Source organism: Penicillium solitum (assembly GCF_028829755.1).
Source record: "Penicillium solitum strain IBT 25940 chromosome Unknown utg000001l_segment0_segment0, whole genome shotgun sequence".
Lineage (NCBI taxonomy): Eukaryota > Fungi > Ascomycota > Eurotiomycetes > Eurotiales > Aspergillaceae > Penicillium > Penicillium solitum.
Genome location: NW_027072121.1, coordinates 1364082 through 1385890, shown reverse-complemented (window position 1 = coordinate 1385890; position 21809 = coordinate 1364082). Strand labels below are relative to the sequence as shown.

Genomic DNA, 21809 nt, shown 5'->3' with positions numbered 1-21809 from the left:
TATGGGGGATGCCAAGTCCAAGCCTCTATCTAGATGATAGTAATTAAGGAGTCCAACCCCAAGACAAGTGGGAGGAAAAGGACAAGAAAGAGAAATGAAATAAACAAATGTAGTGCCGCAAATAAAACGCCGAAAGTCAAGCCAGAAAAATATTCATCATCATCAATATTCATGCCCATCCCTCATCCAACATTTTGCGCCATTCACAAGCCATATCAATAGTGACATAGCTACCACCGCAGACGATGATAACAACCCGGCTTTGCGAGCTGAGATTAGGAACAAGCTGCTTAAGCTTCGAGTTGAGCTTCTCGCCAACCTGCGGCTCAAGCTCCTGGTCCGTCTCATTATCCGGTGAAGTCGACCGGTCATCCCCATAGCCCTCATCGCGGTAAGTGACATCAGTCTCGACCGAGCCCCTCTTCCGCTTCTTGATGCTCTGAGCAGCGGCACCGGCAGTCGCAGACGCAGGAACAGCAGTAGCGGCATCGCCGATGGCGGCCTCGATGCAGACACCGCATGCAAGCTCGACGAGGAGTCGTTCGTCGTTGGCGAGGCGGAGCACGCCGCGTGCGGCATCTGCATCCGAGAGGACGGTGCTGTGCACCTTGATGCCTGGGGGCGGGGACACGGCGTACTGGAAGGTTGTTTCCGAGACGCGGACAGCGCCGAGGGAAGTGGCCTGAGATGTAATCTTTGGGAGGGAGATGAGAGACTTGTTGGCGATGGCTGCTGCCAGGGAATCGGTACCGGCCGTTTCAATGGCGAGGAGGTGAATGGGGTTTGGTGTGGAGGAGGAAGAGGAGGTAATTTGCTTCTTCTGTCGTCGCTTTTCGATGCCCATGACGAGGCCGTTGAGGAGGCCGCCGCCGCCGACACTGCAAAGGATGGCGTCTAGTGGAAGGGCCCGGTCATTGTAGGCCTTTTTGTCTTCGTGGCTGGTGGCAGGAGGAAGCTGGGTCTCGAGCTCGTCGATGATGGTGCCGTTTCCTTCCCAGATAGGCTGGTTGTCGAAGGGATGAAGGGCAATCTTAATCACATCCTGGTCATCTCCGTTGCTGGTCTTCATGATAGTTTCCCGCATGTATTCACCTGCTTCTGAGAATGTCTCGCCATGACGGATGACATCTGCTGCGCCTGCCGCCCGGATCTTGTCAAGCATCAAGGGCTTTGTACCCATGGGAACCACGACGGTGCATGGGTAGCCCAGGCTCCGGGCTGCACAGACGGCTGCCAGCCCAGCATTTCCTCCGGACGAGGCGTAGAAGTGGACTCTGCGGCCTACGTTTGCTGGGTTGCGAAGGTGAGAGAGGATTTGGTTGCCCATAGCTCGGGACTTGAAGGAGCCGCTGGGCTGCACATTCTCTAGCTTCAGGAAGATCCTACATCCAGCTGCCCGAGAAAGGCACGCAGACTCGACCAGTGGTGTCTCGATCCATGGTGTTTTAAACTGCAGTTGATCGCAGGCGGAAAGGTCGATGCTCCCCATTTTGATGTGTTGAACAAATGGAAGAGGAAAAAAGGTTTCTGTTGGTCACCGGAGGAGTTCCAAAATCAGAAGTATAGATATGAAGTTCCCAAAATAATAGTAAATTGTTGAGTCGAGTGGTTACACGACAGTAGGGTGTATGTTCACTAAAATAGAAAGATAGAGAGATATCGGGAAGGAAAAGAAAAGCGATAAATACTGAAACATCCAAACTCCAGTATGCAACTATTAAGACATGTTTTGATATACAAAGTGAGCCTCCAGGGCTAGGGCCAATGTTTTCCGACGGGAAACTCCAGTTTTCCGCCTGATAGGACTGACCGTAGTATCCACGGTTCTGGCCCAGTCTTTCCCGTCGATAACCTTGAGGGAAACTCCAATTACAGTGGGTCGGTCATGACACCCATGACATACCGTTTGTATTAGAGTGGCCAAGCGTGGGAAACTTGACGTCTCAGCTTTCAAGCTGTGGAGGACCCGGGAAAAAAACCTCATAGAGTCTGGCGTATCTGCGGAGAAAATGCAAATCTTCATCCAGACGGGCCTCCCGGCCGCCCATGATTGGTCGCCAGTCGATTCCTCTTATCAAATCGAAAGCTCGAAAACAGGCGCATTACTCCTCAGTGAGCAAAGGAGGGAAAAGAACACCTTTCTTAACGCCCTCACCGTAATCTGGATCTGAACCGTACGCCGTGGCCGCGAATGCCCGCTTGGAGGGGTCCGAGGTATTTACACAGAGCAATTCTAGAAGGTCATGAGACTTGCCGGGCATGAACGGTTGTAATAAAATGCCAGCGATCCGCAGCGATTCCGCCACGTTGTAGATGACTCGTTGGGAGTTGGGAGTTTTCCACGGCTCCGCCGCATGGAAGTACTTGTTAGTCTAAAAAAAAACAGGTCAATACACGCCGAACCCGTGCGGGGATGATCACCTCTTACTTTCTCAATAATGCTCATAGTCTCTTGCAGTGCGGCACGCGGGTTCAGATTCTCCATAAGCTCGGCAACCTGCGGAGGCGTCTGCTCCAACATTTCCTGATGTTCCAAGTCCTCAGGGGTAGCAGCTGGAAGCTTATCCGATCCGGCGTCGATAATGTAAGAGCGCAAATTGCCACGCGCACATCCAATTGTACGCAGAGTAAGGTTTCCAAGGCCCCCCTGAAGCAATTTCTTGTAATCTCGGATGATAAAGGAATTGTCAAAGTCTGCATCATCCGCAAGGCCACCCCGGTACGCTAGGAAGAATCGCATGCCATCAACTCCGAACCGCTCAATGGCGAAAAACGGGTTCACAACATTGCCTGTGGATTTGGACATTTTCTCACGATTCATCGTCCAGTGTCCGTGCACCAAGACATTCCGAGGCAGGGGAAGATCAAGTGCCATGAGGAAAGCAGGCCAATAAACACAATGGAATCTGCCAAATGATTAATTTTTGCACGCGGCCTTTCGGGAGGACTCGTGAACTCACCGAATAATATCTTTTCCAACCACATGCAAGTCTGCAGGCCATGCAGATGTGTTTTCTTTTCCAGGTGGGAAAGGATATCCAGCTTTGGTCAAGTAGTTGACCAGCGCATCTAGCCATACGTAGATTGTCTGCGTGTCATCGCCGGGAACAGGTATGCCCCAAGTTAGACGTTCCGTGGGCCGAGAAATCGAGAGGTCCTGTAGTCCCGACTCAACTCCCTTGATCACAGCAGCTGTGTAGGAGGTAGGGGTGATGAACGGATCTTCTCTTTTGTACAAATCAAGAAGACGATCCTTGAATGCTGAGAGACGGAAGTGGTAGTTGGTTTCTGAGGACCACTCTACCTCTTTGCCCGTTTCTATTGAGACCTATGTGTGGTTAGTATTCATACTCGCTCAAGAGCTAATTCATTACATACCATGCGTTTCCTCCCTGTTGATGGATCTAGGGAGTTCTGCACTTGCGTCTGTGGGTAAAATGTTTCGTCGCTGACTGAGTACCAACCTTCATGCTTTGAGGTATAGATATAGCCCCGGTGTTGCAACATTTCCTACTCATGATCAGCCATGTCCTACTATGAACGGAAGATAGTCGCCTACCCAGAAATATTGGACGGCGTCTCGATGCGACGGGTCGGTGGTCCTGATGAAATGATCGTTGTCGAGGTTTGCAGCCTTCGCTAGGGCCTATATCAGATAAATCAAGTTAGAGATGTCCTCTGATATGACGGAGGGGACTCGCACCTCAAAGGTTCGGCAGTTCATATCGCAAAACGCCTGAGTATCCATGCCCGCTTGAATGGCAGCTTGTTGAATCTGTGATTGATGTCAACGCCCATTAACGACCTTCAATCCTATCCATATGCTGTACCTTCATTCCATGCTCATCAGTTCCAGTCAGTAACTGAGCATCGGTATTCCCGAGCAAGACCTGCCACCGCTTCATGATGTCGGCGATCACCATTGAGTATAGATGGCCAACGTGAGGGGCTAGAGGATAGACGTATTGTTAGCAAATCAGTTTTCCTATACTCTTGATTGCGTATAATTCTCACCGGCATTGACATAGAAAATTGGCGTTGTCACATAGTAAGGTTTGTTAGACCTTTGCGGCGTAGTTGCAACTCCGCGTCGGGGAGTGGCTGCCCACCCATGCTTGCGGGATGTACAGTTCCACGGATGCCTCGATCTCAAAAGCTGAGACGCTCTGAATAACGAGCGAAGTGGCGTCCTTGTTGTAGCCATTGGGATAGTGGTAACGGTAAGAGGAGCGTTGCATGTTATTCCGCACATATCGGGTGGTCCGAGCTTCTCCGCAACCCTCGGCCATTTTTTTGCGCGTACATTGTCGCGCTTACATCGTCATCGAGAAACCCCCCGGACATACAACTTGTCGTCAATGAGTACATATTTTTTTAATCTTATTTGAACCGTATTTCGACTTCTTCTTATACCACGCACAACTATTACCCGATTTTTTGCCAACTTGAAATAGCGATCGCAATGGCCACAGCAAGCGAGGATACACTGACCAAAGTGTCGACTGAGGGTAAGTCTAAAACTATAAGCCAGTCTCATCCCTTATTGGAAGCCAGCTGACATTTTGTTTGCTTCCTTGCTCAGCTGCGACCGACTTCATCAAGACCTTCTATCCGGCTTTGGGATCAAACCGCGAATCTCTCAGCTCCTACTACTCCCTCGAGCCCACAACCATCCTGTTCAATGGAAATCGTGTCGCAGACGGCGCGGCCGTGCAAGAAATCTTTACCAATCAAATGTCGCCAACATACTACGAAGTCCAATCATACGACTGCCAGATCATCAACAAAGCATACCCTACCATTTTGCCGGGTGGCGGACTGAAGCCACAGTCAGAGATGGGAGTCAAAGATATGTCATTTCTCATTGTAGTCAGTGGATTTGTGCGCTATGGTGAGGGTCGCGATCAGCCGCAGCGTGGATTCAGCGAGACGTTCGTTCTGGTCCCCAATCCATCTGCAGAGAGGGCGAGGGGCCGCAAGGATTGGCTTATCGAAAGCCAGAACTTCCGCCTCGTCGTTTGAGCAACCATACAAATTTGATCCAACAAATTATAAATAGCCACGCAAGTCAACAAACCATGCCATGTGACACGGAAGTGAAAGAGAACTGAGACTGAGCCATGCCCACCCACCACCAATGATGAATTACTGGGAGATACGATGCAACAAATGGTCCACTGCTTGAAATTGCTTCAAAACTAGAGCGCCAGACGCCAGGGAAGGAAGGAAAATGATGGTATTTCCCCCATTATTATGGAGATTATGGCCCAGCCGATGTCTTGCGCGGTATGCGGAGGTTTGCTTTGACTCTTTCAAGAAGCTCCTCACGCGTCGCAGCCTCACTCGGTAAAAGCCCTCTCTGAGATGTTTGGTCAGCGTACCATTCTCAAGAAAATGTACGATTATCTGGACTGAGTCATGTCTGAATAAATCACTGGAACATACCGCTTTAAGCCATCTTGTCATCTCATCCATTGTCCAGTTTTCAGGGTCTAGCTTCTATTAGCCTTTGTTTGATACCTAGTAACACCTATTCTCACCGCCGGTGGGATCTGCTTGTGCGGGAAGAACATCGTTGCCCAAGATGGTATAGGCTGCCACCGCAGTGACCATTCCTGCAAATCCTATATAGGAAGATTGTGGTCAGAAATGTTGACAAGTACCTTAGCTTGAAATTATCTACCAAGGAATAGATTCTATCAAGTCCAGCATTAGATATATTTCATAAAAGTGTAGACGGACATGTTGGTAGTACCTTGGAATTCAATGCTCGGTCTAAAGGGGTCGGCATCTTGAGAAATGATGCAATGATTCTTTGAATTTCTCGAGTTGATGTAGAATCCTTCTTTCTGAAGAGGTTAAAAGAGAATAAATAGAAGAAGAAAAAAGTCTTAGGACACGTGCAAAAGACAAGTATTCAAGACGAATAGATGTGAACAGTTCATCAAGACGCGGGCTGTACCGCCACACCGCGCCACCTCCACTGTTGCCTTCTATACAGGTTGCACCTACTTCAACTTCATACTTCGATAACTCCTGGGGTTGGTGGCACTTTCCTTCGAGTGATTATATACGTAAACATAGTCATTATTATTACCTACGTAGAAAATGTAATGCCAAATTTGTAACTCTCACTATTCTAAGCCATTGCATCGCATATCTATACTCACCAATCTATCATTATTGCCCTCACTCGTTTCAAATCACTCCAAAAACCCTGTTTTGATAGACAATATGGAAGCAGTCATCTTCCTGTCCTCGGTTACATTCGTTATTGCGGTGACAGCTGCCGTAATACGGGGGTATGATTGATCAATTGCAGTATCAGGCCAGATATTGACCCTGTTTACAGCATAGCCTTTTACAGGCGATACCAAGTCCGTCTGCATGTCACATCAAAAGGAATGACTCCTTCACAGAGTTTGGACCTGGAGAGATTCGATCCTGAAGGAAATGCACCCGTTCAGCCACCGCCGCAACTACATCACCATTCACGATTGGGAAGCAGAAATTCGAGGTGGGCAGGATATACCGACCGACGGACTCAACCATCGCGAACAATGGTGGATCATTTTGCGTCATACCGAATTCCCGAGGAAGCAGACACGACCATCCATCATTTCCCGCAAGCGCATTCGCATTCGCTGTCCCGAAACCTCTCAGCCACATTTATGGCCCCAGCTGCACGAGCCACAACACCCCCACCAGCCACTGCACTTACCCCGCCTGAGGCACCCACTGTAAATCACACATGACTAAGCAAGGGCTTTTGCAGCTTCAAGCCCTAACGTGATCCGCACACATTCACCTTAGAGGCCAGTGTCGACAGTGAGCTTTCTCTTTTGCACCTTGCTTCAAAACACCCGCAACCGTCATTATGCCTGCCGAAGTCTCCGATATCAAGCAGTTCATTGAGATCTGCCGCCGGAAGGATGCCTCCTGTACGTTTACGCTGCATTGATGGACTTCCAAGTTGAGACTTTGAGATGATCATTGATGCTGACTGTTTACGCCTCTAGCCGCCCGCATCAAGAAGAACGGCAAGAACCAGCAGACCAAGTTCAAGGTCCGCTGCCACCGTAACCTTTACACCCTCGTCCTGAAGGACTCCGACAAGGCCGACAAGCTCAAGCAGAGCCTGCCCCCTGGTACGTTTCGATCGCATTGGTCCGCCGTCTGAGTTGTTGGGAAGATGGAAGGATATACAATTTGGAAGATGGGTTTTGGATGTCGCTTTGAACCTATGCTGACAATTTCTTTATGAACAGCCCTCAAGGTCGTCGATGTCTCCAAGGGCACCAAGAAGACCAACTAAATTCGGTAACAATGGAATGAACGGAGAATCGGAGTGCGGCGTGATTGGTTGTTGATGCATGCAAGACCAACTGTTGGGGGGATACATGACACGGGCTTGGTCCCTCTGCGAGCCGACACGGGGAAAACTCCGTGGCGTGGAACATGAATTTTACGTCGGGGGAGTTTCTTTGCGCCCATGAAACCGGCTGCTGTTATTCACCGGCCAGGCGACTCGCATTTCTGGACGCACTCGAGGAACACTTTTGTCGGAGGTTCCAGTCCCTACAACCCAATGAAAAAAAACAGTTGAAATATCATTACTACATAGGTTTCTCGTTCTCAGTCGAGATTTCCTAACCCATTATTCTCGTCATGGATGTTCTCCCGACTTCGATCTCGTCTTCCAAGGCAACAAGTAGACGGATAAATACTGGTTATGTAGATCAACGGACCTCGGATTGTCCAGGCATTGTAAGGGCCTCCGGCCTTTTTTCTCGACTCAACTTCATATCGACGCAGAATCCTGTTGTGATTTCTAGTCAAATAATCTCGCTGACATTGTGACTACAGTGACTACAGTGACTACAGTTCTTTTTGTCCTTTGATGGCTCGACCGAAAGCAATGACAAGGCCTATTTTTACCTGGCGTTATTCTTTGATACCGGGGTTCGAGACTGCCTCGCCTCCCCGAGTCCTTGTTCGAGCCTTTGTTCGAGTCTACTTCATACTTTCCCTCGCATAATACCATTGTTGGGGATGACTATCTCCAAGAACAGGTGTTTACAAAGGCCTTTGTGGTTCTTTTCTTCTCGTAGAAGTCAAATCAAGGATGCCTATAGCGTTTCTCCTCGAACCTACCTATATAAATCCACTTGGACCTCGTCCAAACCGAAGCCATCAACAACGTTGACGATATCGGCATACTGTTCTTCCCTACTCATCTCGGCCAAGTAAAAATATATTATCTTTCCAGAATCTCATTCAGTTTTCAACACGGGTTCATTCAAACTACCTAACGAGAGTATAATTGGAAATATGTGTTACCAAAAGCCATTGGTCCCTGCTATGGGCAATCTCAGCATGTTTCCACCAGAGATTATCTTCAATATACTGGATGAGATTTTGGGGAGCTCCCCCAGGTTGACACATGAGAATTTTCACGCCATTAACCAGCTAATGAAAACTAACAAGACACTAGAGCAATACATCAAACTCGGATGGATGTGTAGCAATGCGTCGAACAGTTTCAACCAGTGCGTGGATTCCGTCCAGTGGTACCCAAATATCACCAATGCGCATAGATCTCTAACCCTCAAGGGCGTAGACCACAATTGCATCATTCCCATCGAAGGTCCCCGCGACCTCGGCCCCGATCTCATCACAGGTATCATTTTCGATGACTGCACCGATTGCTTTGAGTGGTTCTCCGAGGTACTGCCTCCTACCCACATGAGCTGTTGCAATGAGGGCGGTTGGTCGTTTATTTCTCTGGCACTGCATGCTAAATCCGAGAAGCTACTTGATCGTTTCTTCATCTCAGGCTTCCCTTACGAATCGGAGAAGTTTATCATCGGTAGTAGTAATGCTACGGGAACAGGGCCATCAATCCTTGGGCTTTCTGCCTCGTCTAGGGACCATCAGTCTTTTGCCAAGCTCTTCAGGAAACTGAAGCAAATCTTGAACGGGCACGGCTTCCAGATGACTCTTAGAGATAAACTTACGGGTAACGAGCGAGCGGCTATCCGAAGTGTTGCTCCTCAGTATCTACAGAAGATGTTGTATGAAGCTGGTCTGGCTGCTATGCATCCGACTCTACGTTATAGTCCATACTACTCTGGGAAGCGCACCCTGATGTACTAGTCTTCTCGATCCATGCAGTTTTATGTCCATGCTCATGCTTCAGATAACATCAATAACATTCCCCGAATATCTATCTGTTCCCTGGTAGCTATCTCATGATGTTCATGTCATTGACCTTGTTGTCTTTTACTAACTCAACTATTGTCTTCATGATACCACTTTACTTTTGCATTATCAGATGTTAGTATCCAGCGTTTAGAACCAATCAAATTCAAGTTTCCTTGCCTCAGGTACAGAAGTTTTATATTACCAGATACGTCGACCAAGTAGACCTCAATCCTTTGGATGTTTAACTAAGTACCCGGTTATTCATGTAGATCATTACTCTTCAGGCCACGGCACTTAATTTCTATACATATTACCCTCTGCATTACTTGGCACGTCACAGATTCTCTTGGCATGAATCATTTCATACATTAGATTAGTGTTTCCATAAGGATACATAGCAGATTCTATATTCCCATCGGCCCGCTACTCCCGGATCACCACCATTCATTGCCGTTATTGGCTGCAGAAATTAGCCATAGAGGTTGGAACTTGTCCCCCTGGCTTCTGCACACCAAATATATACATGTGGACTCTATTCTCCAAGTCTTTGGCTTAGCTAGTTCTCTTTGTTGGGATAAAATGGCTGACCCCAAGACTCTTTGTAATATATCTCTTTGATGGGTCAAACACTGAGGCTTTTCTATTCAGACCAATAGAATCATGAAAAGTCTGGACTCCGGCTTCCATCTATAATTTTCCACTAGTAATGTCCTATAATAAGCCTTATATTTAACGCCCGATGTTGCGCTTTTGTGTTCAACCCGTGCCAATTGAAGCAGTTGTGTTTGGCGCTATTCCAGGATCAGAACGGACCTCGTAATTCCCGGCTAAATTAATAATTACATAGAGGAATAGACAAAGACGAGCCCTGGGAAGGATAGGTATAAATATAGGAGTCGAGGTCCAAAGTAAGTCTTGCACAGACAGAAACCACTCAATTATTTATCAAAGACCTAGTGCGAAATGGCAATTTCAACGCTATCTATGCTCCTAGCCTCTGCATCACTTGTGGCAGGCCATGGCTATGTTTCCAGCATCGTAGCTGACGGCAAAAAGTAAGTTAATCCAAGTCCAAAAGTCTCCATACCAGCAGCCAACTAACCACATCATCAGCTATACTGGTTACCTCGTTGACAAATACGCCTACATGTCAGACCCCCCAGAAAGCGTCGGCTGGGCAACAACGGCAACCGACCTCGGCTTCGAAGACGGCACCGAATACCAAGATCCGAACATAATCTGCCACCGAGATGGAGTCAACGCAGCTTTGAGTGCCGCTATCACCGCTGGCTCCAGCATTGACATCCAATGGACGACTTGGCCAGACTCCCACCACGGTCCTCTGGTTACATACCTCGCCTCGTGCAACGGTGACTGCAGCACGGTCGACAAGACCAAGCTGAAATTCTTCAAGATTGAAGAAGACGGTCTCATCGATGGCGCAAATCCTCCTGGCACATGGGCCACCGATGATCTTATTGCTGCTGGGGGCCAGTGGACTGTGAAGATTCCTTCTACCATCGCTGCGGGTAACTATGTCATGCGGCATGAAATTATCGCTCTACACTCCGCTAGCCAGTCGAATGGTGCCCAGAACTACCCACAGTGCTTCAATTTGCAGGTCACTGGTGGTGGAAGTGATGTGCCTGAAGGCACGCTTGGTGAGGATTTGTATACCAATACTGATCCTGGGATCTTGTTCGATATTTATTCTACATTGACTTCATATGTTATCCCGGGACCGGCTTTGTATGTCTGATTCAGGGCTATAAGGAAATATCAGGTGGAAGCTGTTTTGGAGGGATGTGACTTTGGAATTCTTTGTTCTAGTGTTATTTGAGTATCATGGAATGAATACTATGTGCATTGTTCATTTGATCACTACGACTCTAAATAATCAGAACCCCCATGAACCCTCGAGAACCCAAATCTATTCCGTTTTCTCATAAGGCAAAGCAATAAATCCTCGTACCTTCGCCCCTTCAAGCGCCGCATCAACACCACCTAGACTCAAATCCGTCTTGCGCAACTCGAACTCCCCAAAGAAATTCGGCTCAGCAGAAACCCTCTCAAACCCAAGTCCCTCAAACAAAGCCAAACTCCTCAGATTTGCCTGTCCAATCTTCACACTAAGACATTCAAACGTCAACCCCTCCGATGACCCCGCTGTCTGAACACCAGTCCGCAACTTCCGCACAGTCTCAACATCAACATCACCACCACCAACAAACTCATCCAGAATAGCCCCCTGGTTCTGAACAATATACCGCATAAACATGAGTAGTGCAGCACGCCCAAAGCCACGGCGCTGGTTGACTTTCTCAGCGATCATGAGCTCAACCTCGCCGACAATCTGCGGCGGGCTATCGCCCTCCTCACCGTCATCGATGCGCAGAAAGAGGTTGATGTCACCGACCATAGTAGCCGGCGAGTCACTTTCTGTTTGCAGCTCTGTCTGGCTGGGGAAGCCGTCTTCGGTGCCTGTTGTGATCGCCCGACACACGATGAAAGTTAGTTTGTCGGCGTCTTGGCGCCAGCTGCGTTGCATCGAGTATTCTTCTTCTAATGTTAAGGGTTCTGAGGCTGTTGCTTCTTGGATTTCCTAGAGCATTGTAAGAAATACGGTCGATTATATATAGGGTTTTATTGATCTTGTTTACTTACCGGGTCTTTCATCCATTCGTGGTATCGGGGTACGTGCCATGATGAGTACGGGACTAACAGGGCTTTTGAGGAGCAGAGGGCTATTCCTCGGGAGTTGAAATTAGTTTCTTCGGTTTTTATTATAGTCTCGATCTGTGAGCTCTGTGGGGGAAAGAAAGTATATATGTGTGTATGGGCATAGAGCAGCGTACCGATGTTGGCATTGAGTAGCATGGTGGTGGATGATCAGAAAATGATCTTTTTTAGTATAAATGATTCAGAAATGTTCAATTGGTATGTACTGTTGCGGAGAAAGGCTCATTCGATATATATCAGGGTCTCGATGGATATAAAGCAGAAGAAGTTAGTGGGATGGATTCTTCCAACTGTGGGTCTTGGCGCGTGGAGCCACTCGGATTGTATACGATTTGCCTGGAGCCATGGGGTTTTATAAATCTATCAATACATGTGTGATTTGGGCAAGATGGTTATTTCATTAGTACCATTGATTGGTTGGTATCTCTATCAGTTCATTTTTGTTCTTCCTGACCCTTAAAAACACCAAACCGGACCACCTCGACCTCTAGTGTCTCGGTATCAACCAGAATCAACTCCCCAGTTTCGTTGAATTTAGGAAGTGCCAGCAGACGAACACGGGCTGCATCAGAGCCATCAGTGGCACCCACCATTTCAGTGTCGCCATCTAGGCGGAGAGGGACGTCACCCTCAATCGTGGCAGTCTTGAACTGTGGCTGATTACCAGCGAAAAAGACATGCGGACAGGACTCAATAACATATGGATCTTCAGATTGGTATGGGTATGACCCTGGAGAGTATTGTTAGCGAAATATATTTGAGAGATTGGGGTGGCCAAGCATACAAATGGTGTCCGGTGCAGTGGGCACACCGCAGCGCCAACGAAGCATTGCTTCCATGATTCGCATCCGAGCATCGGAATCTGTATCTTTGTCTGGGCTGCTATCGCCGCCCTCGATACTGATATACCGCAGAATATCGTCAACATTCTGACCGCTGCATCCCCATAGTCGCCAGCCTTCCACGTCGCCGTCCCAGGGGTTTGTCACACTGTCGAACCAGCCCGCTTCGGGCTTTTCGTCTCCCCTGGTAGGAGGCGCTGAATATGCCCTTGCTTGAGGGAACATAGTACGGTGAATCCCCTGCTGAGGGAGGGAGAAGTTTGCAGGATCCTTTTCGCCCGGCATGAGTGTGACGGGAATGCTGGGTAAGATCTCCGCTAGGAAGTTATCGAGTTGTGTGATAGGCGCGGCATTGTATGCAGAGGCGTCGTAGCCATACTTTTTCGGCTGGGCTTTCTTCCCCGCAGCGTCGCCAGAGCTTGTTGACGCAATATCTTCAATTACGCTGGCTCCAAGTGAGTTACCTGCGATGACCAACCGGGAGATTTTAGAAGGACCCAGGGAAGGACTGTTATCGGAGTTTCCCGAGAATCCTGTGTAGCCCAGAAGATAATCCGTCAATAGCTCCAAAGCAAGCGTGTCGCTTGATGTTCCCGTGATTCCCAGGCCACTGACAAAGGCAATTTTGCCGTGCTCCTTTCCAGCAATTTCGACTCCATTTTCTGGAGCATTGCCCTCCCATCGTTGAAGCTGCGGAGCCAAGTCTGGCAGCTTGATATCAATAACCTCGAAATCTCCATTCGCATTTTCAGTTCCCAAAGCTGCAATAATGGCACCTGTCGCTAGCTGTGTAGACTGTAAAAAATTTCCAGTGAGCCGTAAGCGGCCGGACTCATCTTCCATCATAATTTGGGTCAAAGAGGGGTCGGAAGGGTCGGTGTAGGTGCGGCGTGGAGGGGGCGCAGATGTGAAGTTCTATGGATTGTCAGTAGAAGAAGAAGCAGTAGCAAGGCTCAGGAACTAACCTCTTTGCTGAGATCCTCCAAAATATTCGGCTTCATTGGCAAATGCATGTATACGGTGCCGGCCACCCAGCACAGCTCGCCTTGTCGGACATCGAGGACTCGATCGACACGTCGCACCTTCTCTCCAGCGATCTAAATTTGCAAACAGGCGTCAGATAAATCCATAACTGAGAGCGGAACATATTCCATATTCCGTAGGACAAAGTGCGCTTACAATAAGTCCATCCCACGCATCCATCGCGACTTGTTCGACGCTGGGCTTCAACTTTGCGAGTCGCAAAAAGTACATGTCGTCATATTGCTGCTGATAGTGCCGTCCTGCGCCGGCTGGTAGGTGGAAGGTGAGGCGAGGATTGTAATGGGACGGTGTGCGGTAAACCGGTTCCTGTTCCTGTTCCTGCTCCTCCTTGCTATTGAAACAGAGTGCATTCAATGGTCAGCGAAAGCTTCCGGTACGACGCAGCCTGGATGGAGGCAGAGTGGAACCAAGGGTTATTACCTCGGAGGACACAAGAAAGTGTAATTCTCAGCATCCGGTGCCATGTTGTCCGGAATAATGCTGAGATCTTGTGTTTCGGGGATGGTTGGGGTGGTGATGCAAAGAGATGTGTTTGACGCGCCCCCACGCGTCAGTTAGCGCGTTCAATTACATTCCCGCTTCGGGATCTCGTGTATGACAACTGGTCAAGATGGTTTTCATATGGAACAATCAAATTGACTCCTGAAATCTGCTGTTGATTTCATCAATCTCATTAATTGCGCCGTTCTTTTGTGTTCTAGTCGTAGTAATTTTAAAGTTAGGCTCAAAGCAAAATATAATGACGATGATATCCAAGTATGTAGCGATAGATCACATTAAGCCGACTCAGAACCTCAGTCATCTATGCTCGGCAATGTTGAAAAAGGCTGTATACTCACCGAGATGTGCAATTCATAAAACATATATATTGCACTATGTTGTAGGATGTGCAATGTAGATCGGCTACCACCTGCCTCGGTCCATAGCTTAGGGCTTCCCCGCATTTTCTTTTCTTCACATTCAAATATCGAACATATATGATTCGCATACATTCTGCATAGATATAAGAGACTATTAAGACACGGCTATAGCTCAGTTCCACTAAGTTCTTCTTCTTACAACCTACCATCGCCATTTCTCTACACCGACAATACAATATGTCTCTCCAAACACCACTATGCTCTCTCCTGAAGATCCAACACCCAGTGCTGCTAGCTGGTATGGCCCGCGCATCTGGAGCTCCACTTGCTGCAGCAGTTTCTAATGCTGGTGGCCTGGGTACAATCGGCGGACTGGGCTACACACCAACACAACTATCAGAGATGCTCACAGAGCTCAAGTCACTCCTCCGAGACCCATCACTCCCATTCGGCGTGGATCTCGCCCTTCCACAAGTCGGAGGCTCAGCGCGCGCAACAAACCATGACTACACACACGGCCAGCTGGACGAGTTAATCGAGGTGACCATCTCGCACGGCGCCAAGCTCTTCGTCTCCGCGGTCGGCATCCCGCCAGCGAAGACCATCAAGCGACTCCACGAGGCCGGCATCCTGATTATGAATATGGTCGGCGCACCAAAGCACGCCCATAAAGCGTTCAAAGCGGGTGTCGATATTGTCTGTGCACAGGGCGGCGAGGGAGGTGGTCATACCGGCGAAGTGCCGTTCTCTGTTCTCGTACCTGCTATTGTGGATGTTGCACGAGAGTATAAGAGCCCGTTGACGGGCCAACCGGCGCTTGTCGTTGCAGCTGGCGGTATTAATGATGGCCGCAGTCTGGCGGCATCGTTGATGTTTGGTGCTGCGGGTGTTTGGGTGGGCACGCGGTTTGTGGCTTCCGAGGAGAGCGGTGCCAGTCGCTTGCATAAGGAAGCGGTTGTTGGGGCACAGTTTGGTGAGACTAAGCGCACGCTTGTTATCTCTGGTCGGCCTTTGCGTATGCTGCCCAACGATTATATTAAGGAGTGGGAAGCGAGGCCTGCTGATATTGCCGCGCTAACTTCCAAGGGTGTTGTGCCCATGGTGGATGATTTGGAGAACGAGAAAGACGTCGATGTGCCGTTCCTCATGGGTGATGTCTCGGCCAGTGTTAAGGAGATTAAACCAGCCGGGATCATTGTGAAGGAGATGGTTCAGCAGGCTGTGGAGGTGCTCAAAGTCGGAGGCTCATATATCAATTCAACAGGGCCGGCTAGTAAACTATAGGTATATGTTATGTTATCAATTAGTTCTAGCACCAGAATGCAATAATATTTGGCTTCCATTTTTCTTATTGATAATACTATGACATCTACTCATACAAACAAGATGAAAACCAATAGGTCTTGAAGAAACCAACAACGAAGATGGATTATGCCTTGGTAATCACCAAGGAATATCGAGAGACAGACAAAGATAGATGGCACAGAACTTCTACATTTCCGAATTCAACATGAATCTTCGGATCTCTGTAAGTCACAAGGCAAAATGAGGCTTTCGCCTTGGGAAACAAGTACAAAGTCGAAGACTGACTCTTCATCGAGGGTAGCCAAAGTTGTTTCAATCAAATCGACATCAGATAAATTGGAATAATCTTAGAAAACCAAGCCATTGACTCCCGCAGCGTTGCCATTCGCTCGAGCCTCCAAAAGGTTTGGGGGCGGGGTGGGACCGAAGACAGGCTTCTCTGACGGTTGTTCAATCCGGGTAGGGGGTGGCTCGAGATCTTCCTCATCACTGATATCCTCCTCGTCATCTTCATAGTCATCATCGTACTCGCTTTCAGTGCCTTCATCATCGCCCTCTAAGTGATCATCACCTTCTGCTAGAGCAAGTCCTTCGCCTCGGCCCTGGGCTTGCATACGCCGGCAAAGGGCTTCTAGATGGTGGCACTTTCGTCGCCATCTTTCAAGTTCTTCATGGTTTCGAGTCCGTTCCTCTGCCATTTCCAGGATATTGCGGTTAGTTTGCTCGTGCTTCCGGTTGAGAGTATGGTTCTCTTTCTCCAAGCGCTTGGTTTTCTTGGACATTTCTTCCATCTCCTTGCGGAAGGTAAGGAAGAGATCGTTGCTGTTGTTCAAAGTGTCCTCGACCTGGTGGTCTTCGTCAGCGACCGGGGAATGAGAGGGTTTGTGGGAACCCTTCTGTACCTGTTTGAACTTCTCCACATAGATGTTGAGTTGGCTGCGTAATTCAGCCTCGGTATGAGAAAAAGTGGAAACCTGAGAGGTCAAAGCTCGGCTTCGGTTGGCTTCGACTTCACCAGCACGGCGCTGCTCCTCAAACTTGGAAGCGAGACTTTGAATCTCGGAGTCCTTGCCACGTAGGAGGCCCCTGTAATGCAGGTCACGCGTGTCGAACTGTTCGCTGATGGTCTTAAGCTTGGCGCGGAGTCTACACATCTCCGATTAGCAAACCCAAAGCCCGAAGAAGAAAAGGGAATCGAAATCGTACGCGTCATCCAGATCAACATCCACCTTTTCGCTGCGAGGGTTCCCCTTGGCAGCCATGACGTCTTGGATATCATAGAGGAGCGAGTCGAGACGTTCGTTCACAATCAAGCGCGCTTTCTTCTCTGTATCCTCCAGCTTCTTATTCTCATCCTACCAAATCGTTTAGCTGGCAAGTCCTCCGCGGTGTTTGGCGCAATCGTCTCGAGGCGCATGCTGATGGACCCACCTTGACCTTCTTGTTCTCCTTCGTAAGTTCTCGACACAGCTTCTCCAGCTTGTCCTTCATTGTAACGGTCTTGTTGAGATCAGATTTTCCCTTGTCCTGGTCTTTTTGCAGTTGATCGGCACGCTTCTTGCTCTTAGAATAATCACGATCCAACTTCTTCATATCCGCTAACAGCTCCGTGTACTTCTTATGGACGGTTTCGAGTTTGGTCATAGGGGACTCAATGTTGCTTAAAAGCTGGTTGAGATCACGAGTTGCTTTCTTGACCTCGCGCTCTATATATCAAAATCCAAGTTAGTGACCTTAAGTTCCAGACTAACCTCGTGGCCCAGCGGCACCAAGCAAAGAGGAAAAATGCCGCCGCAGAATACAAAGGGAGTCACGCACCAATTTCTGCCTCTTGGTCTTTCTCGCCGGCGGCATCTTGCTCCAGCTGGGAGATCTTGGCGGCCAAAAGCTTGGACGTCTCGTTTGGGTCGGCCGCTTTCTTCGCCTTGTTCTTCTTCGCCATGGAGGTGGACGACATCTCGAGGTGTTTGTGTGGGGTATTGTAGAAACCACGTATTTGGTGATTCGATTCACGGGGGGTTGGTACGAAGGCCGGAAGCCGAAAATTTGCGCCAAATAGGCGGGATACAGGGTAGGATGTAGACGGATCAATCACACGGAGGAGAGATCCCAGAGGCAAGGCTCACGAGCGAGGTCAGTGGCTCTGGGATGTGAGAATCGTTCGTTTGTCGTATCGTTCGGGAAAGAGCAAATGTTGGTCTTCGGAGCAGAACTTCGACGAGCGGGCGGCCAGTGAGGCTTACGCTAGCATAGATGATGTAAGCCTGGGCGGTGGACCCTCCAGGGCTGGACATTTTCGACTCCGGGGTTACGAGCTTGTTCTTTACGATCGTCAACTACTCATAATAATGTTGCGCTCATCGATGCGCCTCGGTACGGCGCGAGTGCCAAATTCTCACCCGCTTATCGGTCGCTCATTAAAGTCCACGCAAACGATCCTTCCCCGCAATACTTGGAGAGCTGCATCGACGGTGACCAACTTGGATAACTTCCCCAAGGTCGGCGAGAAGCTCCACGGATTCACCCTACAGGAAAAGAAACATGTCCCTGAGCTTCATCTGACTGCAGTCTGGCTGAAACATGACCAGACTGATGCAGACTACATGCATGTCGCCAGAGATGATAAGAACAATGTGTTTGGAATCGGGTTCAAGACAAACCCGCCGGACGCTACTGGTGTGCCTCATATTCTAGAGCATACCACACTATGTGGTAGCGAAAAGTGAGCAGCATCATATTGAATACCTCTATCTCTTTGCTGACCTCGTGCTCCCTCAAGATTCCCAATCCGTGACCCGTTCTTTAAGATGCTTCCGCGCTCCCTCTCAAATTTTATGAATGCTTTCACAGCTTCCGACCACACTACATACCCATTTGCCACGACCAACCAACAGGATTTCCAAAATCTTCTTTCTGTTTACCTCGATGCGACCCTGCACCCTCTTCTCAAGGAATCGGATTTCCGACAAGAAGGATGGCGCTTGGGCCCCGAAGATCCGCGTGCTGGAGAGTCGGTTCCCGGACAACCCGAAAATCAGCTTTCATTGGAGGATATTGTGTTCAAGGGTGTTGTGTACAACGAGATGAAAGGCCAAATCTCTGATGCGAACTATCTCTACTATATCCGCTTCAAAGAGAGCATCTTCCCTTCGCTGAACAACTCGGGTGGAGACCCGGAGTATATCACAGATCTCACTCATAGGCAGCTGTCGGAGTTTTCGAAACGCAACTACCACCCCAGCAACTCCAAGATCCTCACTTATGGTGATATGCCTCTGGCTGATCACTTGAAGCAGATCGGTGCCGTCTTGGATGGGTTCCAGAAAGGACAAGCGGATATTGATATCAAGCTTCCTCTGGATCTCACCAAGGGGCCTCTTAATGTGACTGTTCCTGGCCCCGTCGATACGTTTGCCAGCGAAGACAAGCAGCACAAGACATCCACATCCTGGTACATGGGTGACACAACCGATATTGTGGAAACTTTCTCTGTAGGAATCGTTTCCTCGCTTCTCCTTGATGGCTACGGCTCACCCATGTACCGAGCCCTTGTTGAGAGTGGCCTCGGCTCTTCTTTCACACCAAACACCGGTCTTGACCCATCTAGCCGGACTCCTATCTTCTCGGTTGGACTAAACGGCGTGACTGAAGCGGAAGCCCCAAATATCAAAAATGTGATTCAGAACGTTTTCCGTGAAACCGTTTCTGCTGGGTTCAGTGAGGAGAAGGTTCGTGGATTCCTTCACCAGCTGGAGCTCTCTCTGCGCCACAAGACTGCAAACTTCGGAATTGGCGTAATGGAGAAGACCATTTCGACTTGGCTCAACGGCTCAAACCCTATGAAAGAGCTAGCTTGGAATGATGTCATCGACGAGTTCAAGAGCAGATACGCGAAACCTGGTTATCTCGAGTCTTTGGTGGAGAAATATCTCATCAACGACCAATGCATGACCTTTACCATGGTCGGCACTCCCACTTTCAACAAAGAGTTGGACGAGAAGGAGGTGGTGCGAAAGGACAAGAAACTTGCTGAGCTTATCGAACAGCACGGATCAGTTGAGAAGGCTGTTACTAAGCTTGGAGAGGAGGAATTGGAACTCCTCAAGATCCAAGAGGATGCCCATAATGCCGACTTGAGTTGCCTCCCGTCGTTGAGAGTCAAGGACATCTCGCGAGAGAAGGAGCGCAAGCCTGTCCGCGAGTCCAAAGTCGAGGGCGCTGACGTTGTCTGGCGTGAAGCTCCCACCAATGGCTTGACCTACTTCCAGGCCTTGAATGACTTTGTTGACTTACCCGATGAACTCAGGTTGCTTATGCCCTTGTTTAACGACTGTGTGATGCGTCTGGGAACTGCCAACCGGTCTATGGAACAGTGGGAAGATTTGATCAAACTGAAGACCGGAGGAATTTCGACCTCGTCATTCCTTGTGTCGTCCCCAACGCACTTGGATCAGTTCAAGGAGGGCATGCATTTCTCTGGCTTCGCTATTGACAAGAACATCCCCGAGATGCTGGAAATGCTCTCGGTTTTGGTTACAGAGACAGACTTCACAAGCCCTGCTGCGCCTGCGATGATCCAAGAACTCCTACGGATGACCACCAATGGAGCTTTGGACGCCATTGCGGGAACTGGTCACCGATTCGCCGTTAATGCTGCAGCTGCCAGTCTTTCTCGGAGCCTCTGGATCCAAGAGCAGCAGTCTGGTCTTGAACAACTGCAAGCCACTGCTAACCTGCTCCGGGAAGCAGAGTCCTCTCCCGAGCGTCTCCAGGAGCTGATCGAGAAGCTTCGCCTGATCCAATCCTTCGCCATCTCTTCGTCCAAACTTCGCGTTCGCATGGTGTGTGAAAAGGAAAGCGCTGGTGACAACGAATCGATTTTGCAAAAGTGGATTGCCGGACTGCCTAAAACACAGTCCCCAAGCGCCAATCTCACCACCACTTCCTTCAAGTCAGCGGATAAGGCCTTCTATGATATGCCGTACAAGGTCTATTACTCAGGCCAGGCTCGCCAGACTGTGCCATTTGTTGATCCATCTAGCGCCCCTCTCAGCATCTTGTCTCAACTTCTCACCCACAACTACCTTCACCCCGAGATCCGAGAGAAGGGAGGTGCCTACGGAGCGGGTGCTAGCAACGGGCCCATCAAGGGCCTCTTCACCTTTATGAGCTACCGGGACCCGAACCCTCTGAACTCGCTCAAGGTCTTCAAAAACAGTGGTATCTTTGCTAGAGATCGTGCTTGGTCTGAGCGTGAGATTGAAGAAGCTAAGCTTGGCATCTTCCAAGGTCTTGATGCTCCTATGAGTGTCGACGACGAAGGCGCCCGCTACTTTATGAGCGGCGTTACTCACGAAATGGACCAACGCTGGAGAGAACAGGTTTTGGACGTTACAGCCAAGGATGTCAACGCGGTCGCTGACAAGTTCCTGGTGAATGGTTCGCGACAGACGACTTGCGTTCTGGGTGAGAAGAAGGACTGGGCTGATTCGGAATGGGAGCTGCGCAAGCTTTCTATGGATGCCGCCGCGTAAGCGATATCAACTAAGGATCGCCGTTCAGCAGTCGCTTCCTCTCTTCTTTGCACACCTTCCTCTAACCTGGATATGATCCCTGTTTAAGGAATCACATCACGACTTCCCCTTCCCATGTATTTCTATATACCTTCACCCCCCCCCCCCCCCCCCCCTGAATCACCTCATACCTTGTACATATATCCGTGTATATCCCATCTGTATACATCTCCATTCTTCTTCCTGTCTGTTTTCGTGTGTCTTCCCCTGTCTTGAACCCCAACCGCGCTGAAGATATTCAC

The 21809-nt window shown here is 49.2% G+C and overlaps 13 protein-coding genes across 13 annotated transcripts; 7 read left to right on the top strand and 6 right to left on the bottom strand.

The window, feature by feature from the left end:
• Positions 1 to 169: 169 nt before the first annotated feature.
• N7455_000561 (putative L-serine dehydratase) lies at positions 170 to 1489 on the bottom strand (the record flags this gene model as incomplete). The annotated part of the gene is made up of 1 exon (XM_040952471.2): positions 170 to 1489. The coding sequence occupies one exon, from the start codon at positions 1487 to 1489 to the stop codon at positions 170 to 172; it is 1320 nt and encodes a 439-aa protein (XP_040817376.2).
• A 613-nt stretch (positions 1490 to 2102) lies between these two features.
• Positions 2103 to 4212, bottom strand: N7455_000560 (methionine--tRNA ligase MSM1; the record flags this gene model as incomplete). Its single annotated transcript, XM_065603828.1, has 8 exons — positions 4015 to 4212; positions 3831 to 3949; positions 3704 to 3775; positions 3560 to 3646; positions 3379 to 3510; positions 2961 to 3328; positions 2429 to 2906; positions 2103 to 2372 (listed from the first exon to the last, which is right to left on the bottom strand). Exons 1-8 carry the CDS (start codon positions 4202 to 4204, stop codon positions 2103 to 2105), a joined length of 1716 nt encoding a protein of 571 aa, XP_065462319.1. The 5' UTR covers positions 4205 to 4212.
• A 250-nt stretch (positions 4213 to 4462) lies between these two features.
• On the top strand, positions 4463 to 5022 carry N7455_000559 (putative nuclear transport factor 2 domain protein; the record flags this gene model as incomplete). The annotated part of the gene is made up of 2 exons (XM_040952400.2): positions 4463 to 4508; positions 4583 to 5022. 2 exons carry the CDS (start codon positions 4463 to 4465, stop codon positions 5020 to 5022), a joined length of 486 nt encoding a protein of 161 aa, XP_040817100.1.
• A 238-nt stretch (positions 5023 to 5260) lies between these two features.
• Positions 5261 to 5791, bottom strand: N7455_000558 (Ish1 domain-containing protein; the record flags this gene model as incomplete). Its single annotated transcript, XM_040952321.2, has 5 exons — positions 5261 to 5359; positions 5446 to 5492; positions 5541 to 5624; positions 5684 to 5696; positions 5756 to 5791. The coding sequence occupies 5 exons, from the start codon at positions 5789 to 5791 to the stop codon at positions 5261 to 5263; spliced, it is 279 nt and encodes a 92-aa protein (XP_040817222.2).
• A 443-nt stretch (positions 5792 to 6234) lies between these two features.
• Positions 6235 to 6755, top strand: N7455_000557 (uncharacterized protein; the record flags this gene model as incomplete). The annotated part of the gene is made up of 2 exons (XM_065603827.1): positions 6235 to 6302; positions 6368 to 6755. 2 exons carry the CDS (start codon positions 6235 to 6237, stop codon positions 6753 to 6755), a joined length of 456 nt encoding a protein of 151 aa, XP_065462318.1.
• A 122-nt stretch (positions 6756 to 6877) lies between these two features.
• N7455_000556 (60S ribosomal protein eL38) lies at positions 6878 to 7315 on the top strand (the record flags this gene model as incomplete). The annotated part of the gene is made up of 3 exons (XM_040952466.1): positions 6878 to 6941; positions 7020 to 7148; positions 7269 to 7315. 3 exons carry the CDS (start codon positions 6878 to 6880, stop codon positions 7313 to 7315), a joined length of 240 nt encoding a protein of 79 aa, XP_040817096.1.
• Positions 7316 to 8361: 1046 nt separating this feature from the next.
• On the top strand, positions 8362 to 9156 carry N7455_000555 (uncharacterized protein; the record flags this gene model as incomplete). Its single annotated transcript, XM_040952161.2, has 1 exon — positions 8362 to 9156. One exon carries the CDS (start codon positions 8362 to 8364, stop codon positions 9154 to 9156), a length of 795 nt encoding a protein of 264 aa, XP_040817459.2.
• A 1011-nt stretch (positions 9157 to 10167) lies between these two features.
• Positions 10168 to 10963, top strand: N7455_000554 (lytic polysaccharide monooxygenase auxiliary activity family 9 protein; the record flags this gene model as incomplete). The annotated part of the gene is made up of 2 exons (XM_040952414.2): positions 10168 to 10259; positions 10318 to 10963. 2 exons carry the CDS (start codon positions 10168 to 10170, stop codon positions 10961 to 10963), a joined length of 738 nt encoding a protein of 245 aa, XP_040817364.2.
• A 171-nt stretch (positions 10964 to 11134) lies between these two features.
• Positions 11135 to 12081, bottom strand: N7455_000553 (uncharacterized protein; the record flags this gene model as incomplete). Its single annotated transcript, XM_040952118.1, has 3 exons — positions 11135 to 11806; positions 11869 to 11948; positions 12060 to 12081. The coding sequence occupies 3 exons, from the start codon at positions 12079 to 12081 to the stop codon at positions 11135 to 11137; spliced, it is 774 nt and encodes a 257-aa protein (XP_040817194.1).
• Positions 12082 to 12377: 296 nt separating this feature from the next.
• N7455_000552 (DNA-directed DNA polymerase delta subunit POL31) lies at positions 12378 to 14293 on the bottom strand (the record flags this gene model as incomplete). Its single annotated transcript, XM_040952369.2, has 5 exons — positions 12378 to 12673; positions 12728 to 13700; positions 13751 to 13882; positions 13965 to 14160; positions 14250 to 14293. 5 exons carry the CDS (start codon positions 14291 to 14293, stop codon positions 12378 to 12380), a joined length of 1641 nt encoding a protein of 546 aa, XP_040817190.2.
• A 633-nt stretch (positions 14294 to 14926) lies between these two features.
• N7455_000551 (NAD(P)H-dependent flavin oxidoreductase) lies at positions 14927 to 15973 on the top strand (the record flags this gene model as incomplete). The annotated part of the gene is made up of 1 exon (XM_040952113.2): positions 14927 to 15973. One exon carries the CDS (start codon positions 14927 to 14929, stop codon positions 15971 to 15973), a length of 1047 nt encoding a protein of 348 aa, XP_040817219.2.
• Positions 15974 to 16341: 368 nt separating this feature from the next.
• On the bottom strand, positions 16342 to 17951 carry N7455_000550 (taxilin; the record flags this gene model as incomplete). Its single annotated transcript, XM_065603826.1, has 5 exons — positions 16342 to 16839; positions 16897 to 17140; positions 17201 to 17349; positions 17426 to 17700; positions 17813 to 17951. 5 exons carry the CDS (start codon positions 17949 to 17951, stop codon positions 16342 to 16344), a joined length of 1305 nt encoding a protein of 434 aa, XP_065462317.1.
• Positions 17952 to 18342: 391 nt separating this feature from the next.
• cym1 (pitrilysin family metalloprotease cym1) lies at positions 18343 to 21528 on the top strand (the record flags this gene model as incomplete). The annotated part of the gene is made up of 2 exons (XM_040952365.2): positions 18343 to 18716; positions 18774 to 21528. 2 exons carry the CDS (start codon positions 18343 to 18345, stop codon positions 21526 to 21528), a joined length of 3129 nt encoding a protein of 1042 aa, XP_040817149.2.
• Positions 21529 to 21809: the final 281 nt, after the last annotated feature.